We start from the raw sequence: 18,885 nt of genomic DNA, 5'->3' as shown, positions 1-18,885 counted from the left end.
AAAATTATTCATTCTCATATAACACAAAAAAGTACCCATTATGATTAAAAAATTTAAAAATTAATCAATTTTTGTGTAAGAAGATAATTTTGCCCATGCCATTAATTTTTATTTTTTAACCGTGAAATAGTCTTGATCGTGAATTCTAACTTTAAACTAAACTTCACACCAACATAGCTATTCGATTTTGAATTCTAGAACAACTTCACTTAATCGACTATTATCTGCAATGGCTGCCTCATCCAAACTTAGGTGATCCCCATTTTCCTTCTCGATAAATATGGGTATAAGGTAAATTATTTATTGATGCATATCTGATTAAAATGATTATATGTAGGGATATCGATCCAGCCCGAAATCCGTGGGCCGACCCGAGTAACCTGACAAAATTAGAGGGTTAGGGCAACCCGATTATAAATCGGGCCAACCCATTCGGGTTGGCGGGTTGAAACGGGTCAACCCGTTGGGCTACTGTTTTTTTTTTTATATACTTTAGAGTTTAGGCCTTTAAGGTTTGGCCTGAAACTGAAATTTTTTCAGCCTCACTAATCACTAGCGCGCCTCCAGCCTCACTTCAGCCATTGTTCCTCTACAGCCGACCGATCTACCACCTCCAGTCACGCCACCGCGCCTCCATCCCCTCCGGCGCATCCACTCCCACCGGGCACCACGCGGCTGCGCCTCTTTATATATTAAAGATATATAATTTATATCTTTAATATATATGTATATTTTATACATTATACATTAGATCATTAAAAATAATAAAATACAAATGATAATTTTATTTTTACGCCTTTAACCTGGTTAGCTTGATGGGCTAGCCCGAAATCCGAACGTTTAGAGTTAGGGTTGAAGATTTACAACCCGAAATAATCTCCAGCCCGATTAGTCCGCACCCGATTAACTCGGAACCCAATAGGGCTAGCCCAAAAATCCGATGGGCTGGCCCAATTGACATCCCTAATTATATGCACTGTGGTACACCTAGAAGAATAGTACTTCATCCGTCCCAAACGAAATGGCCTATTTCTTTTCGGCACGTAGATTAAGAAATGTGTATAAAGTAGATAAAGTGGGTTGGTGGAAATTATTTAAATATTAAGTGTAGAGAGAGAGTGTATTGCCAAAAAATGAAACAGGACATTTCGTTTGGGACAGCCCAAAAAGGAAAACAGGACATTTCGTTTGGAACGGAGGGAGTATGTCATTATTTCCACACCCTCAAGCGTTGGACACAACTTCCTCTAAATCCGAAGGTAAAAAGCCAAAGGTAATTGCACTTAACAGATCTATGCTCCTAAACAGTCAATTCTTGTTATATTTTAAAGTTTCTAAAGGAAACTTGCTTCTTGTTAGTAAAATTCTTGATATTGGATTTGATGAGAAGTACATACGGACGTGGGAATACTATCTTGACTATTGTGCTGCTGGATTCAAATATTGTGTTATTGGAGATTATCAGGTCACATACATATATAGCTTCTCATCCACTCAATTTTTTGTTACTTTTTGTTCCGTAAAAATAATGTTTCATTATTTCTCACTTAATGTCAAATTGTTCAATAGACCTGGTGATGTTGCTGCATTTCTACCGGCTGATTTCTCAAGATGTCTGTTGTCAGTTACTTGAAATAAAGGCTTGATGTTTTAAGTGAAAGGTGCGGATATACCCCTAAACTGGACATCTAAAGCTTTGACCCCCCTCCCCCAAACTTGACCCAGTTGAAAAAATCTCCCCCATAGTCCGAAAAAAAGGGCATTTAAACCCACGAAGATAACGGCTGTTTGACGTCGTTAACTTAATTTTTTTATTTATTTTGTGGTCATCTTCTCCTGCTACATAAGTTAAGGATTTCGTCGGAATCCTTCAATTTTTCCGGCAGCTCCCTCTCCCTGGCTCTGCTCCCACCGGAAAACCTTTACCACAACAAATTTGCCACCAGAAGAAAGCTCGCCCCTTCTCTCTCTTCCTCCCTCTCTCTCTCTCCCTCTCTTCTACCACATTTCAAAACGTATAAAAATCACCGGAAAAATGCTGCCGGAGCTCGATTTCTCTTGATTCCGTCCATTCCTCGGAAAATAGATGAGCACGAGAACTCTACAACCACGACAGAAACAAAAAAAATTATCTAGTTTATTTATGCCATTGACGGAAAAGTTGGGGGGGGGGGAATGTCGGAGCCACAGCCGCTGCTGGAAATCACAGTGAAGAAAGTTCAACCGACGATAATCTAGAGAGAGAAAATCAGAAATCGATAGACAGCGCCGCTACCACAACCACCACCACGACACCGAGGTCAGTAATCATCATTCTGCAGAGCAAGTCGCAGGCGGCGAGCCGGCGCGTCGCTCCGACCTCGATTTTCGACGCCAGCTCAGCTAGGGTTATGGAGAAGTGGCTCCCCAACGGCGATCTGTACATCGAAAGAAGCAAGAGAAAACATTGGGAGGAGGAGGGTCGGGAGAGAGAGAGAGAAGGGGCGAGCTCTCTTCCGGTGACGGGTTTGCTATGACGAAGGTTTTCCGGTGGGAGGAGAGGCGGAGAGAGGGAGCTGTCGAAAAAATTGAAAGATTTCGGCGAAATCCTTAACTTATGTCGTCGGAGAAGATAACCACAAAATTAAAAAAAAATAATAAGATAACGGCATCAAGTAGCCGATATCTTCGTGGGTTTAAATGCCCCTTTTTCCGGACTATGAGGGAGATTTTTGCAACTGGGTCGAGTTTGGGGGTCAAAGCTCTAGGGGTGTCCAGTTCAGGGGTGGATCCGTAACTTTGCTTAAGTTTTAAATACTATTAATAAATTATGTGTGAATTAACATATTAGCGGTGTTCAATTCTAGAAACTTCAATAAAAATGAGGTTCTTACTAACGAACCACAATGCTAGGGGTGTGCAGCGGGTTGGACCCGGACCGACCCGCCGGGTTTGTTGGACCGAAAATTTTAAAATGAAGGACCGATCCGGACCAAAAAATGTGTGCGGGCCGACCCGGACCCGAACCGAACCTGAGCAACGGGTCCGGTTCGGTCCAGGTCCGACCCGCCGAGGCCAATTTTTTTTTTCCTGTTTTCGCACTTAATTTTCATACATAAAACATAATAAATACGATACAAACACATATCAATATCATAGTTTCACCATTCGCAATCCACAATCACAACAAAAAACATAAATCAAAAGCATTCCTCCTTTAGGTTTTAGAAATTTTTGAAATTTAATATTATTAATATTATTATAAATATTAAATATATAAAATAAATAATTAATTTTTAATGATATGGGTCGGTCCGGGTTCGACGGGTTCGACTGGGTCTCGACCCGGACCGACCCGAAAAAAAATTGGTCCTAAGAATTAGACCCGACCCGGACCATACATATACAATGGGTCGGTCCGGTCCGGACCGAACCCGTCGGTCCGGGCGGGTTCGGCGGGTCCGGTTCGGGTTTGCTCACCCCTACACAATGCAGAAGCGGGGGCTAAGAAGATATGGGCATTGTCCATTTTTATTTTAAAATTAGGCCTTTTATTAATTTTATTATGAGTAGAGAAAGATGCTCACTATGTGATAAAAAGTTTTCAAAAAAAAAATTTAATTTTTTTGGATGTACCAAAATGGTAAAAATAGACTATTGTTTTGTGAATGAGAAAATATATAATTTGGAGCAGATTGAACCTATATCTTTTGGGCCATTATATGTGAGTCAAAATTAAGTGTGCTTTATTAAAATTAAGCCCTTCTGTTAGTGGTTTAAAAAAAATATATACCCGAGTGATTATACAAAATTATCCGTTTTCATATAACAAAAATAAAAAGTATCCATTAAGATAAAATAACTTAAAAACTAATTAATTTTTGTGTAACATAATTTTGCCCTTACCACTAATTTTTATTTCTTAACCGTGAAATAGTCTTGGTTGTGGGTTCTAGCTCTAAACTAAAATTTACAACCAATACTAGATATTCGTTTTTAAATTCTAGAACAACTTCTCATAATCGGAGGTGTCAACACTATTGCGACTCAGAACTGAAAGTGACGGCGCATCGGTGTGAATTTAGGCGGTCTCAATATAATAGTGAATTTTTTATGACCGTGAATTTTTTGCTAACCGTGAATTATTCTTCCTAATTGTGAATTTTCTTTCTCATCTCTTAGTGATGCCGGCGTCCAGTAGAGGTGGCACTGTATCGACGAGGAAAAACGGTAATGTGCATTGTACGAGAGGCATCGCCGGTTACAATAGGCGGCGGGTAGAGCTATCAATGAGCCAAGCCGAGCCAAATACCAGCAAGCTCGAGCTCGGCTCGTTTAAATATTCGAGTGTTCGAGCTCGGCTCGGGTGATGCTCGATAATATCAAATTCAAGCTCGAGCTCGACTCGTTAGATGTTTATGATATTTGAGCTCGAACTTGTTAAAAATTTATGAAAAGCTTCTTAATAAGTATGTTATTCTAGCTCGACTCGTTTAAAACTCGTGCACTAATTCGATTGAAGGTTCGACTGAAGGTTTGTGAATAGACTCACAAACATGTTTACAAACAATCAAATTTGAACATGTTCATGAGCTCAACGAGCCGAATGCTGTTAGGCTCGAGCTCGACTCGATAAAATTATCGAGTTTGAAATCAGGCTCGAGTTCAAGTCGTTTACTATCGAATCGAGCTTCGAACGAGCTTTTTTCGAGCCGAATCTTGAATAGCTTGTGAGCAGCTCTGTTCATTTATAGCCCTAGCGGCGAAGACGATGATCTTACCCTCTGTGATACAAGTCAAAGCACTACAACGTCGACATAGCCGACAGGAAGCTATGGCGGATGAAAGGTTTACTACGTGAATTTTTTGTTTCTTTATTGTTAATGTTCTTGAATTCCCAACTACTTTGATGAATTAACAACTAGTTAGAGCATCCCCAGCGCTCGTGTCGAGCGCTGGGTCGACGCGAGGCGAAGAGGGGTGTGCCGCACTGGAGACGCGGTGTGATGCGAGGCGGCGTCGAAGGCAAGACGCGGGTCGTTGGCGGATTTTGGCGAAATCGTGCGCTACACGCGCCGATTTAATAAAAAAAAATGAAGAAAGGAAACGAAGCAGCAACTATGGGGGAAAGATGAGAAAAAAAAGAGAGTGGGTTGGGGAAGAAGAGGGGATGTCGACTGGGTGGGGTAGGGATTTAATTTTAATTTTTGTTTTTTTTTTCTTTTAAAATCCTAATTTTATATTGAATATTTCAATTTTTAAAATCCTATATTTTCTTTATGTATTTTTTATTATTTAAATTATGTAATATTTTTTTATTGTAATGTTTGAATTTTATTTTTAATAAAAATTTGAAATTTTAAAATTAAAGTGTAGAATTGGGGATTTTTAAAAAAAAAAATTGGACTTGAAGGAGCACATTTGGTCTCGTTTTGGTCCGATTGAGCCCTAGAAAATTATTGTAATTTTTTTTATTATTATTGTATTTAAATTATGTCTTTAAATTATTGTAATGTAGAATTTTAATTTTAATAAAATTTGAATTTTAAAAATAAAAGTGTAGAAATATGAATTTTGTGGAAATGAGGATTTAAGCACCCACCTAAGACACAATGCATTGGAGAGGGGTGTGTCTTAGGTGGGGCCCACTCCTAAGACACCCCTCTAAGACACCACCATTGGAGGTGCTCTTAGATATATTCACAACTGAAAAATTGGCTAGTTGTAAATATATGTTAAAATCGTATAATTCACAATCAAGATTATTCTTAGTTGCGAATTCTAGCTTTAGAACTCGAATTCATAACCAGTAATAGTCTTGCTTGTGAATTCTAACTTTAAAACTAAAATTGACAACCAAGCTAGACTATTCATAGTTGTCAATTCTAGCTTTAAAACTTGAATTCACAATCAAAATTATTCATTGTTGTGAATTCTAGCTTTAGAACTTGAATTCACAACCAGTAATAGTCTTGGTTGTGAAGTCTAGCTTTAAAATTTATTTCACAAGCAACACTAGCTATTCAATTGTAAATTTTAGAACAACTTCTCGAAATCGGAGGTGGCAGCGCTACTACGACTTAGAAGCGGAGGTGGCCGACTGGCCGTAATGCGAGGTCTTAGAACTTGAGGCGGCGGTGTGAACTTAGGCGGCAGCCGGCGGTAGATCTAGGAATCGAATGAGGTGAGGTTTTAGAACAGGAGGACAACGGCTCCAATTTCCAACCTAAAGTAGTGGCGCAACTGCGACTTAGAATCGGAGGCGGCAACGCGATGAAGAGTCAGCCTGAGGCAACGATGTGGCCGTGTGAATCTGGGCAGCAACAGATATAGGGAATATGGGTAAGAGACGATGAATGTAAATGTGAAATGAATGAGGATAGTTTTTAAGTTTTTTTTTATCTAAAGCGTAAAATGGTAAGTGTGAATTTTATAAAAAAATTTATGTTAGTGGGTAGTTTTTATTTTTGTTATTTTAATTTGGACATTTTTGAAGACTACTGAAAAATACTCTTATATCTTTTCGGTTCATAATATAAGCCAAGATAGAAGGCCAAATAACCTTAACTTTGAGCCAAATTCGAATCAAAAAACATATTGCAAAAATGTTATTCAACCTTAAATTTTAGCCAAAATTAAATCCAAATAAACATTGCAAAACTGTTATTTATGAGAATCGAATCAGACTTGATAAAATATTGGAAAAAATGTTATTCATAAGAAGTAAAGCGAACCTAAAATTTTTTATAGATGGTATAATTTCAAAATTTATATTTTAAATTTATTTTTTTATTTTTTGTATAACCACTTTTTGATTAGTCGGGTTTTGGACAAGTACATGTATATACATTTTAGACGGGTCCACATGGTTGAAACTATTTTAAGAGCTAAATATATATAACTTCTTTAATTTGAGTACTGTTATACTGAGTTGGTAGGGGAATGAATAGTACAAATTAGTAATTTTGAGTATTACTATATACGGATTTGAGACGAGAATAATTAATAAAGTCATTTTTCAATCGAGTTTGGTACATGTACATATATACACATTTTAAAGTGGTTAAGGTAACTATAATATTTTTATATCTAAACATATACCTTCAATTTGGGGTAAGACGCTTCCCCTCCAACCAATAGGTCGGGGGTTCGAGTCACCCTAGGAGCTAGAGCGTGAGTGGGTTTTTTCCTTTCTTTGGTTGTAAATTAAAAAAAAAAAAATACCTTCAATTTGGATAACTATTGAGTATTAATATACGGGTCTGGCATGAGATTAGTAGTAAAATCACTTTTTAATCGGGTCTCTATGTACATAAACAAACCCAACATATTGGGACACGATCTAATGAGCTCCGAGCGAATCGGTAGTCCAAAACTTCAAGCTCAACTGAATCTAAGGTTTGGCACAAAGACCAATTGCCAAGATCCAATTCCACGAGCTCAGACTTGAATTCGGGATCGGGACCAGGGTGTGGTTAGTCTAGGCAAACAGCAGTGCCACACACTTATGGGCTTCACAACCAATTACTTATGCACATAATTATTACATGTATCAATGTACGTAATAACTTGTCACGACCGAACTTAACTAATGATAGATAAGCCGAGAAATCATGCCTAGGGGAGGGAGATTACAAGAGGGAATAGAAAGGAGTGATAAGTAATAACAAGGAGATCGAACTAAAAATATACATAGTCGAACAAGATATATATAAAATAATTGGTAACTGGTCAAAAGGACCCGATCAGAATATTGACACAACAACTTGTTTGCAAATTCAAATACAATATAGTTTAGAATATGTCATAACTGAGTGTACGCATCGGTAAAATACATATATTACGAAGACTTTATTTATTAAATACGACAAAAGTTGTACTTGGCACTCGATCTTCACCCATCACTGCTCAACCTGGCCTACACAAAGACTTTATTTATTAACAGTATGACTTATTGAAATGAGACGTCCAAATAAAGAAATGTGACTTATTAAATTATGATGGAAATAGTAGTTTTTTTTGCACATCAATTTGTTAATTCCTTTATTGCACATTCCTTTATTTTAATCAATTTACTATTGTTATGTTCATACAATCCTTGTATACAATTGTTTTTTATTGATGAATGAAAACTAAGATGCGATCAAATCAAAAACTTTTACATGAACTACTATGTAATGCACTTTAGATCTTAGGATAATGCACTTCCCAATTCCGTGGCAGTTCCTAAAGAAGATTGAGATTATAATATCAGTTCATAAAGATTGGGAGTACAGTTATAAGGAAATAGTGAGGTCCGGGTTCAAACCTCACTGCTCTCCTTCTCCCCCGAGTCAATAAAAAAAAATTATAAGGAAACAATTAATTAGGACCACACTTAAAGGGATTTGAACATGTGATCTCTTATGTTACTTTAGTCCTTTGCCACATTGTCTATAAGTGACATCAACAACATATAATTTTTTTTAAAATATTTATTTTTACTTTAGGGGAGGGGGATGGGATTTTATCCCTAGATCTCATTGTTCGTACACAGGAGTTCGCACCACTTGGTGTCCCCTTAGAGACACATCAACAACATATAATAATAAAGCTAATTGATTGGGCGTATTTATACGCATTTATTTGGGGGATTTTAGTATGATTCTTGTGCTTAATTCGTGTTAAATATCATCTTTAGGATATGATTCTGGCCTTATATGAATTTTGATGGTATTTAATAGGTTTTGAAGAAAAGACATGATTTTGAGAAGAATTTTGAAGCTCGGAGCTGTGAAGAATACAAGCTGAAATTCGAACTGATTGGAATTATTGAAGTGGGCTGCACTTTGATTTTGTTAGCTTATTGCTAAATGGGCCATGCGCCACTTATTGTTTCTTTATTTTGTTAGTTTGGGCCCACTATGTTAGATTAGTTTTGCTTTTAGTTAATTTCCTTGGCCTTTCACGCCACTTTAGCAGATTAGGTTAGTTTTGTTATTAATAAGTGGGTCTGCGCCACTTTAATTGATTAGAATTAGGTTTAGACTTTTTCAACTTATATATATATATATTAGTATTGGTTAAGTTTTTAGGGAGAGATATCACACATATCAGACGACAATTTTGAGGCAGAGCTTTGGAGCAGAACCTTGCGCAACCTTGGCGTTTTCAATTCAAGTTTTATTTCTTTCATCTTTTCCTTGCAATTTATTTATTTATTTCTTGTGTTATTTAATTATGTTTTCTAGCTAAATTCGTTTATTCCGGCAACGATTAAGAAAGCACTAGCGAAATTATTCTGTGAGATCTAATTGTTTTTATACTTTATTTTATGCTTGCATCTGCGATTCTCCATGTTTAATGATATTAATTGTTTTAATCCATTAGATAGTTGCAAATATTTATTGGGTTAGAATTAATTATATAGCCAATTGAACCGGCCATCCGTAATTGTGGTTTAGGTTTGATTAGTGGTAAATTGACACATCAGCGTCAAGGGAAAAGCAGTCTTAATTCAATAATCCTGCGTCAGAGTTTATTGGTTTTGAATCGGGTTTCTCTAGATATTAATGCTGTCGGCTCATTAAACCTATAGAGCGTCTCTTACGGTTGTCAGTCGATTAGGGTAGTAATTAGTGAAGCGTCTTCCTGGTTACCGAATAATTAAGGAGAAATATGATCACGTCAGAAGCATCTTCGGTGGTTATAACTGATTTGTTTGCATGATTTAAAGTTATTTTTGCATCCATGATCGGAATAATTGAGCTAGGGTGGACTTAATTGATTGCTGGAATTCTTTTATTAATTGTTGGAATTTTTATTCATCTTTTGGTTGATTAGAAAAATTGGTTATTTGAATTTTTATTTATTTAATTTTAAGTTTAGTATTTACTATATTTTCTTCTCAAAATTTCGTAGGTTACTTGCAGGCTTTAATTAGAGAAATTCTCGCCAGTCCCTTGGGAGACGATCTTGCTTACTACTGTCTGCGCAGTGTGGGCATACCGGCTGACTGCCGGATATTTTTGGTGTAAAACGACCCACCAAATTTTGTATTCTTCACTAATTCCAATCAGTTCGAATTTCAGCTTGTATTCTTCACAGCTCCGAGCTTCAAAATTCTTCTCAAAATCATGTCTTTTCTTCAAAACCTATTAAATACCATCAAAATTCATATAAGGCCAGAATCATATCCTAAAGATGATATTTAACACGAATTAAGCACAAGAATCATACTAAAATCCCCCAAATAAATGCGTATAAATACGCCCAATCAAATCCCCCCACACTTAAACAAAGCTCGCCCTCGAGCACCAAAAAGAACAAAATGACAGGGAAGGAACAAAAGAAGACTCAAAAGAGCAAAAACAAAACTTTGGCAACAATATGATAGATAATACTCAAAGTCTTGATCAAGATACAATCATCCACAAACCACTAACTATGCTCTTGCTCAGAAAATTATGCCATGTTCTTCATTCAAGTCAAAATTGTGCAAATTCAATCCTGCCTCACCAAGTTCACTCAATTTCTCTCAAAAGACAAATATGGACAGAATAGATTCACACAATTCACAACTTCATGCCTTCAAACACAACTTGCCCTTATGTCACTATCTCCACCAAAATATGGAACCAATGCACAAATCAAAAGGTCTTGCATTTTGGTTGTAATGGGGCTTGGGTACGTATAGGTGGGATAAACAAGGAAAAGGGATAAAAAAGGCTCAATATATGACTGAAAACATGCAACACACCAGACCTTCCATCAATAAAACTCTAGAGTAGCTCCTCAAAATATCCACAATCCTCAAAACGGTGTGCTCAACTCCAACATATAACATATAGGGCATAAGCATGAATGAATGTATACACAATAAACCCTTTCTTTTCTTTGAACTTTTTTTTTTTAATTAATTTTTTTTTCTTTTTCTTTTTTTTTTTTATTTTTTTTTCAACAGCATATATATCCCCAATAACTCAATGAATCATCACTCAACACACTAAAATGATAGAAATACTCATTTCTCATCTTGTCATAACCTAGTGCATTCACATGTTTTCAAAGGACAAAAGCAGGCTAAAATAGGCTAAGGCTCAATATATGTGAGTTTTAATCAAACAAAACATGAGCAAATTAGGCACAAACGGGCTCACTAAGGGAATCGTGAAGGTTCGGATAATATGTTCAGGCCAAACAATGGTTATTCCTAAATGCCTTAATCATTTTCATGCATTAAGTTCTCAAACTCAGCCTTGATTATGGCAACAGGGCAAACCAGAAATTCAGCATAGAAGTTCGAATCAATCACTCATCAAAGAAACAATTGGAGCTAGTCATGTGTGCTCATTAAGGCTCAATCCTCACAATTTAGTAGGCTTCAAGTATTTTTGATCAAATTTTGCACGTTTTTCTCATACAAGAACACCTACGAACATATGCACAATTCCATCACAAGAGCAACAGCCTATCATACCAAATCCAATATCATAATCTCAACTCTTCACATCATCATCATAACATTGCCAAAGAACTCGAAACTGACAAGAAAACCAACATAGCAACAAAGCAAAGACACACAAAACAAAGACACCCCCCCCACACTTGGACAACACAATGTCCTCATTGTGTGAGAGTATGACAGACCAAAACAGAAACAACAGCAGACAACTAAAAGAAATCAAAAGCTTCAAAAACGAAAAGCAAAAAGAAAGAAACTTCCCTGAAATGGAATCATGTAGGTGGATGAGGGGCTGAAGCTTCCGGCGATGAGGAATGGTGGTTGGGCGGTTCGCTGGTGGTCGGGGCAGGGGTGGACGGACGGAGCAGCGGCGGAATGGAGGGGGTGGCGTTGGGGGAAACCAAATTGAGGGAATTTTGACTTTAGTCAAAAACCCTAGTTCTAGAATTTGCACCTTGGCCCCCAACTTTTCAGAAACTGGAGGGCAACCCCCAAACCTGCGAAATTGACCAAAACACACCCCAAGATTTTTTTTTTTTTTTTTTTTTTTTTTGAGAAAAAACGAAAATAAACAAAACAAGGGCAAGAAAAATCGGGTTGCCTCCCGATGAGCGCCTTTATTTAACGTCCTTGGCTGGACAGAAAAGAAGTTCAAAATCCTTAGACAATGGTTGGAGACGTCAGGCTGAGCGCATTGAACGACTCCATCTCGACTCCAGCATAGTATGGCTTGAGTAATTGTCCATTAACCTTAAAACACTTTCGTGTTTCGAGGCTTTGGATTTCCACAGCTCCATGAGGACTTACACTAACAACTTCAAACGGGCCCAACCAACGAGATTTCAATTTTCCTGGCATAATCCTTAAGCGTGCGTTAAACAAGAGAACCTTCTGCCCAACTTCAAAGGATTTCCTTCGAATGTATTTGTCATGTAGAAATTTAGTTCGTTCCTTGTAACGACTTGCATGATCATACGCCTCCAATCGAATCTCCTCTAATTCTTGCAGTTGAAATTTCCGCTCTTTGCCAACAACTTTCTCATCTAAACAGAATTCCTTCACGGCCCAAAAAGCTTTATGCTCCATCTCAACAGGTAGATGACATTGCTTCCCAAAAATCAGCCTGTACGGAGACATACCAATCGGTGACTTGAATGCAGTGCGGTATGCCCATACCGCATCGTCCAGTCTCAAACTCCAATCCTTTCGTCTCGGGTTGACTGTTTTCTCAAGGATGCTCTTGATTTCTCGGTTAGAAACTTCAGCCTGACCGTTGGATTGTGGATGATATGCTGTGGCAACTCGATGATGGACTCCATATTTCTTGAAAAGTGCTTCCAAAGTGCGGTTGCAAAAATGAGTTCCTTGATCGCTAATGATGGCACAGGGCACTCCAAATCTGTTAAAAATATTAGCTTTAAGGAACCCTGCAACAACTTTAGAGTCATTAGTGCGGGTGGCCTTCACTTCCACCCACTTCGAAACATAATCAACAGCCAAAAGAATGTAAGAATTTCCAAAAGAACTAGGAAACGGTCCCATAAAATCCATTCCCCAAACGTCAAAGATTTCACAAACCAAAATAGGGACTTGAGGCATTTCATTGCGAGAAGAGATATTACCTGTTCTTTGGCACTTGTCACAATTTTTGCAGAAATTGTAAGAATCCTTAAAAATAGTTTCCCAATAAAAACCACAATCAAGAATCTTACGTGCTGTTCGTTTGGGACCAAAGTGACCTCCACAAGCATGAGCATGGCAAAAATTCAAAATGGAATGAATCTCCTCATCAGGGATGCAACGTCGTATCACTTGATCCGCACAGGTCTTCCACAAATAAGGATCATCCCATATGAAGTATTTTGCTTGGCTCCTCAACTTATTCTTACGGGCTGTCTCCATTCCCTTAGGAAAAACTCCAGCAGTTAGAAAATTAACCAAATCAGCATACCAAGGAGTGTTACCGTCGATGTGCAGCAGCTGTTCGTCTGGAAAGTCGTCTGGTATGGGCATACCGTCTGACACAGTCTGCAGTCTGCTCAAATGGTCAGCTACCAAGTTCTCGGCTCCCTTTTTATCTTTAATCTCCAAGTCAAATTCCTGCAAAAGCAGAATCCAACGGATCAAGCGAGGCTTAGATTCTTTTTTAGAGAGCAAATACTTAAGAGCTGCATGGTCAGAATAAACAACAACTTTAGAGCCAATCAAATAAGATCTAAATTTTTCACAAGCAAAAACGATGGCTAAAAGCTCCTTCTCCGTGGTTGTGTAATTGCATTGAGCCGGGTTGAGAGTTTTGGAAGCATAGTAAATCACATGGCTCTCTTTCCCAACTTTCTGCCCTAGCACTGCTCCAACGGCAAAGTCACTTGCATCGCACATGATTTCAAAAGGCTCTCCCCAAATTGGTGGTTGAATGATGGGGGCAGAAGTGAGTCTACTCTTCAACAAATCAAAGGCCTCCTTGCACTTGTCATCGAACACAAAAGACACATCTTGATGAAGCAACCTAGTGAGAGGTTGAGCAGTCTTTGCAAAGTCTTTTATGAAGCGCCTATAAAAACCTGCATGGCCTAAGAAAGCACGAATCTCTTTCACATTAGAAGGATAAGGTAACTTAACAATCAAATCAATTTTCGCCTTATCAACTTTTACTCCTCTTGCAGAAATCACATGCCCAAGAACAATCCCCTCTCTCACCATGAAATGACATTTCTCAAAGTTCAACACCAAATTAGTGTCGACACATCTTTGCAAAACTTGTTCAAGATTAGTCAAACAATGGTCAAAAGAGTCTCCATGCACAGTAAAATCATCCATGAAAATTTCTATGCAACTCTCAATCATGTCAGAAAATAGACTCATCATACAACGCTGAAAAGTACCAGGAGCATTACATAATCCAAACGGCATACGACGCCATGCAAAAGTGCCAAAAGGACAAGTAAAAGTGGTTTTCTCTTGATCTTCCTGAGCTACAAAAATTTGAAAATATCCAGAGTAGCCATCAAGAAAACAAAAGAATTCCTTACCAGCCAATCGCTCAAGCATCTCATCAATGAAAGGTAATGGAAAATGATCTTTCCTAGTAGCATCATTCAACTTCCTAAAATCAATGCACATACGCCAACCAGTTTGCAACCTCATGGGAATCAACTCATTATTCTCATTCTTGACCAATTGAAAACCAGACTTCTTAGGAACCACATGAACAGGACTGACCCATGTACTATCAGAAATCGGATAAATAATCCCTAGATCAAGCAATTTAAGAATTTCTTTAAGCACAACTTCTTTCATGACAGGGTTCAATTTTCTTTGCGGATCCCTAAACGGCTTACTATTAGGCTCAAGTAAGATTCTATGCATGCAAGTAGAGGGACTAATACCTTTGATATCGGCTATAGTCCATCCAATGGCAGATTTATGCATCTTAAGAAGACTTACCAACCTTACCTCTTGTTCTGCACTGAGTTCATTGCTGATGATCACTGGCAGCGTGTCATCCTCTCCTAAAAACACATATTTCAGATGCTGGGGCAGTAACTTCAAGTCCAGCTTTGGTGGCTTCACAACAGAGGGCAAAATCGGTTCTGTGCTGGTCGGTATGGGCATCCTGCTCGACAAGTGCCGAACTGGAATTTCCTCCGTTGAGTACAGCTGCATGATAATCTCTCTAATGGCTTCATTCTCCTCAGTTTTGATGTTCTCTTCAGTTAGGGAACTGAAAATAACCTGCTCAAGCTCATCCTCCCTGAAATTCTTAACAAATTCCTCAACCAAAGGGTCAATAACATCAATCATGAACACAGATTCAGGATCCTCAACATGCTTCATAGCCTCAAAAATATTAAATGTGACAATATCTCCATCAAATTCATGGCTAAGCATTCCACTATCCACATCAATTTTTGCCTTAGCAGTTTTCATGAATGGTCTCCCTAAAAGAATCAAAGATTGCTTAGCAGAGGCAGAATCATCCATATCAACAATATAAAAATCCACAGGAAAAATCAAATCATTGACCTTGACAAGGACATCCTCAACAACACCTTCGGGATATGCAGTAGACCTATCAGCTAACTGAATGATAACACGAGTGTCTTTCAAAGGTCCTAATTGCAAATCCTTATACACAGAATAAGGCATGACATTTATGGACGCTCCTAAATCTAACATGGCTCTCTCAACAGTCTTATTACCTATAATGCATGGAATGGTGAACATACCAGGATCTCGACACTTTTGGGGCAATTTTCTTTGAAGAACAGCAGAAACATTCTCACTCACTCGAATTTTCGCATCATTCCCAAACTTCATTTTCTTAGAGCATAACTCTTTTAAAAACTTTGCGTACCTGGGAACTTGCTTAATTGCATCAAGCAAGGGCAAGTTTATTTCTACCTTTTTGAAGATTTCTAGAATATCCTTCTCTTCTTCAATTCTTTTGTTCTGAGCCAACCTAGAAGGAAAAGGTGGTGCAATCAATGATTGAGGAATTGAAACCTTAGGTTTTCCACTTACCTTAGAAGAGCTAGGTTCGGTGGATTCTGGTGACTTCTCACTAATTGCATTGTCCTTGGCTTCATCGAGCTTTTCTTCTTTGTCCTGCTGCTTAGGTTGTGGCTCAACTAGAATTCTCCCACTTCTTGTAGTTACAACACTTGCATTTTCCTTGGGATTCATCTCCGTGACAGAAGGAAGTCGGCCTTGATTCGCCTGCAGCTTGTTCACCTGAGTGGCTAACTGCGTGATTTGTGTGCCCATATTACTCAACGCTGCCTGAGTTTCATGCTGGAATGCCTGCTGACTTTGCACCAAATTCTTCACAATTTCACTGCTCTGGGCGAGGCTCTTCATGATATCGTTCATATTGGGTGCAGAACTCGGTGCAGGACGTGCGGTATGGGCATACTGTCCAGCCTGCGGCGGATTCGGCGCGTACATCCCTGGTTCCTGCTGTCTCCACCTAAAATTTGGGTGATTTCTCCACCCTGGATTGTAGGTGTTGGAAAAAGGGTCGTTTCGCCTTTGCCTTTGTGCGTTCATCTCTTGCTCATCAGCGGATCCCATGCACGCTTGCTCAGTATTATTATCCTGCAGAGATGGACATGCATCAGTATGATGATTATTTTCAAAGCAAATTCCACATTGAACGTGTTGAGTTTTAGAGACAGCAAGTCCTCTAACTAAAGAGGTGAGAGCATCAATTCTCTCGTTCATGTTGGAATCTTCTACTTTCTGCACTGGCCTATAACGATCATCATCCTCATCCTCATATTGTTGGCCATTTGAAACCATGTCAACGATGAGTTGCTTTGCTTCGTCCAAATTTTTATTGGTCAAGCTTCCACCACAAGCAGCGTCAACAATTTTCCTATCAAAAGAAGACATACCACGATAAAAATAGTTAGTAAGCAATTGGTAGTCAGAAAATCCATGATCAGGACACTTGCGACACAGCTGTTGGAATCTCTCCCAATAATCGGCTAGACTCTCCGCCTTCTTCTGTTTAATGCTGCTAATGGTCATTCTCAAATTTGCTGCTCTGGACTCAGGAAAGAATTTTCGCAAGAATTGTTCTTCTAAATCTCCCCAAGTTCTAATCGAACCAGGAGGAAGATCAAAAAGCCAATCTCTCGCTCTACCCTGCAAAGTATGAGAAAAAGTCAATAGCCTCAAATTATTTTCAGTAAAACTATGAGGGCGTAGAGTTGAGCAAACTAGATCAAATTCAACCAGATGCTTGTGTGCACTCTCTCCAGGTAAATCACCGAATTTGGGTAGCACTTGAATGAAACCAGGCCGTATTTCAGCGTTGCCATTAATGGCAGGAAGGACAATGCACAAAGGGCGATTGCTTCTATGACGGCCTAACTCTCTGATCAGTTGAGGTGGTTCCTGTCGAGGATCAACGATCTCTCTATCGTTCTCCTCATCCCTATTATTACGGTCACCCATTGGATCTTCAATTTCTTCTTGATCCTCAAGACTCGGTGGAGCAGAATTGGATCTCTTTTTCCACTCCTTAGCTTGCTTCTTCAACTTTCGTGCGGTCTTCTCGATTTCTGGATCAAAAACTAATACGCCTGTACGAGAAGAACGGGGCATAAACTAAAAATAAAATAACTAAAAATAAAAGACAGACTGAAATCAGTAAAATCCTGCTTAAAACCAATCCCCGGCAACGGCGCCACTAATATATCTCGTGTGTGTATTAGCCTAACGGCCAAGGGCGATTAATGTTCAAGAATTGAGGTTCTGGATTTGAGTTTATTGTCGTGCGATCTTTAAATTTCTTTATTTACTTGTGTAATTTATAAAAAAAATGATAATATATCTCAAAATAACAAATACTAGAATAAATAAGTGAAATTAAAACGTATAAAGAAATGACTATAATAAAGAGAATAGTGTCATAAGTTCGCTACATTCCTTCCTTAATTCATAAAACTATATGTTATTGTCCCCAAAGGGATATGATTTATGCTTAATTGTTCTAATTTTAGGGGTTTGCATATGCATATTTTAAGTTAAATCTTCTGGAAATTGATGCGTTTTATGGCTTATTTTAAGCTTTGCAGGAGATTTAGGTTTTATAGATGGAAGAGTGCAATTTTGGAGATTTTGGGCTAAGAATGGCGTTTTTAGCATAGCTCTGTCGCCAGAGCTGAGCTGCGAGCGTAGCTCTGTCGCCAGAGCTGAGCTGACTTGTAAAGTTAGAGCCAAAATTTCCAGAGCTGAACTTCCCTGTGCATAGCTAAAATCTGCAGAGCAGAGCTGAATTCGTCAGAGCTGACTTCCAGCTCTGTCATGTTGTTCCAGAGCTGACGCACCAGAGTTCGTTTTCCAGAGCAGAGTTACTCTCGCCAAAGCTAAATTTCCAGAGCTAACTTCCAGCTCTGTCATGACCGCCAGAACTGACTTCCAGCTCTGCCATGACCGTCAGCGCTGTCCAGCCCAGCTCTGCCATGACCGCCAGAGCTGACTCCAGCTCTGCCATGACCACCAGAGCTGACTTCCAGCTCTGCCATGATCGCCAAAGTAAATTTGACAGAGCAGAGCTAAGGATCGACAGAGTCAACTTATGCAGAGCTGACTTTTCAGCTCTGCACTTTTTCAGAGCTCGCTAATACAGAGCTGACTTTCAGCTCTGCACTTCCCTTTCCGGCGCTGAACGTGCAGAGTAGCCAATTTCTCGCCAGAGTTGAAGATAACTTGCAAAGCACGATTTTGTTGGACTTACCTATGTTTACACGATTCTATTCCTTTTAGAGTCCAGTTTTGCATGGCAAGTTGATGGTGATCAAGATTAGATTGAAGTCTATAAATAAGGTCATACTTTTCATTGTAAAATACATTCCCCTTGCCCTAATCTTTGGTTTCCGCTAGGCAGCCAAAGCTTAGGTTTATTGCTTTCTTAGTTTTAGTTTCGATTAATGTTCTTAGTTAGTTTATTTTAG

General features: G+C 38.6%; 1 protein-coding gene across 1 annotated transcript; it reads right to left on the bottom strand.

Moving 5' to 3' along the window:
- Nucleotides 1–10,930: 10,930 nt before the first annotated feature.
- Nucleotides 10,931–18,331, bottom strand: LOC131025698 (uncharacterized). The gene is made up of 4 exons (XM_057955489.1): nucleotides 18,223–18,331; nucleotides 17,162–17,511; nucleotides 16,598–17,071; nucleotides 10,931–16,519 (listed from the first exon to the last, which is right to left on the bottom strand). Exons 1-4 carry the CDS (start codon nucleotides 18,329–18,331, stop codon nucleotides 12,083–12,085), a joined length of 5,370 nt encoding a protein of 1,789 aa, XP_057811472.1. The 3' UTR covers nucleotides 10,931–12,082.
- Between the last annotated feature and the right edge of the window lie 554 nt (nucleotides 18,332–18,885).

The sequence above is a fragment of the Salvia miltiorrhiza genome, chromosome 5 (assembly GCF_028751815.1).
Source record: "Salvia miltiorrhiza cultivar Shanhuang (shh) chromosome 5, IMPLAD_Smil_shh, whole genome shotgun sequence".
NCBI lineage: Eukaryota > Viridiplantae > Streptophyta > Magnoliopsida > Lamiales > Lamiaceae > Salvia > Salvia miltiorrhiza.
This window is presented reverse-complemented; position numbering and strand designations above follow the sequence as displayed.

Bases quoted from the DNA above. Each gene is read 5' to 3' on its own strand.
- LOC131025698 (XM_057955489.1), bottom strand. From the start codon at position 18,331: ATGACAGAGCTGGAAGTTAGCTCTGGAAATTTAGCTTTGGCGAGAGTA. The intron at 17,072-17,161 runs GTTGAATTTGAT...CATACTTTGCAG, and splicing joins AGAGTGCACACAAGCATCTG to GGTAGAGCGAGAGATTGGCT. The intron at 16,520-16,597 runs GTCTCTAAAACT...CCATCTCTGCAG, and splicing joins CTTTAGTTAGAGGACTTGCT to GATAATAATACTGAGCAAGC.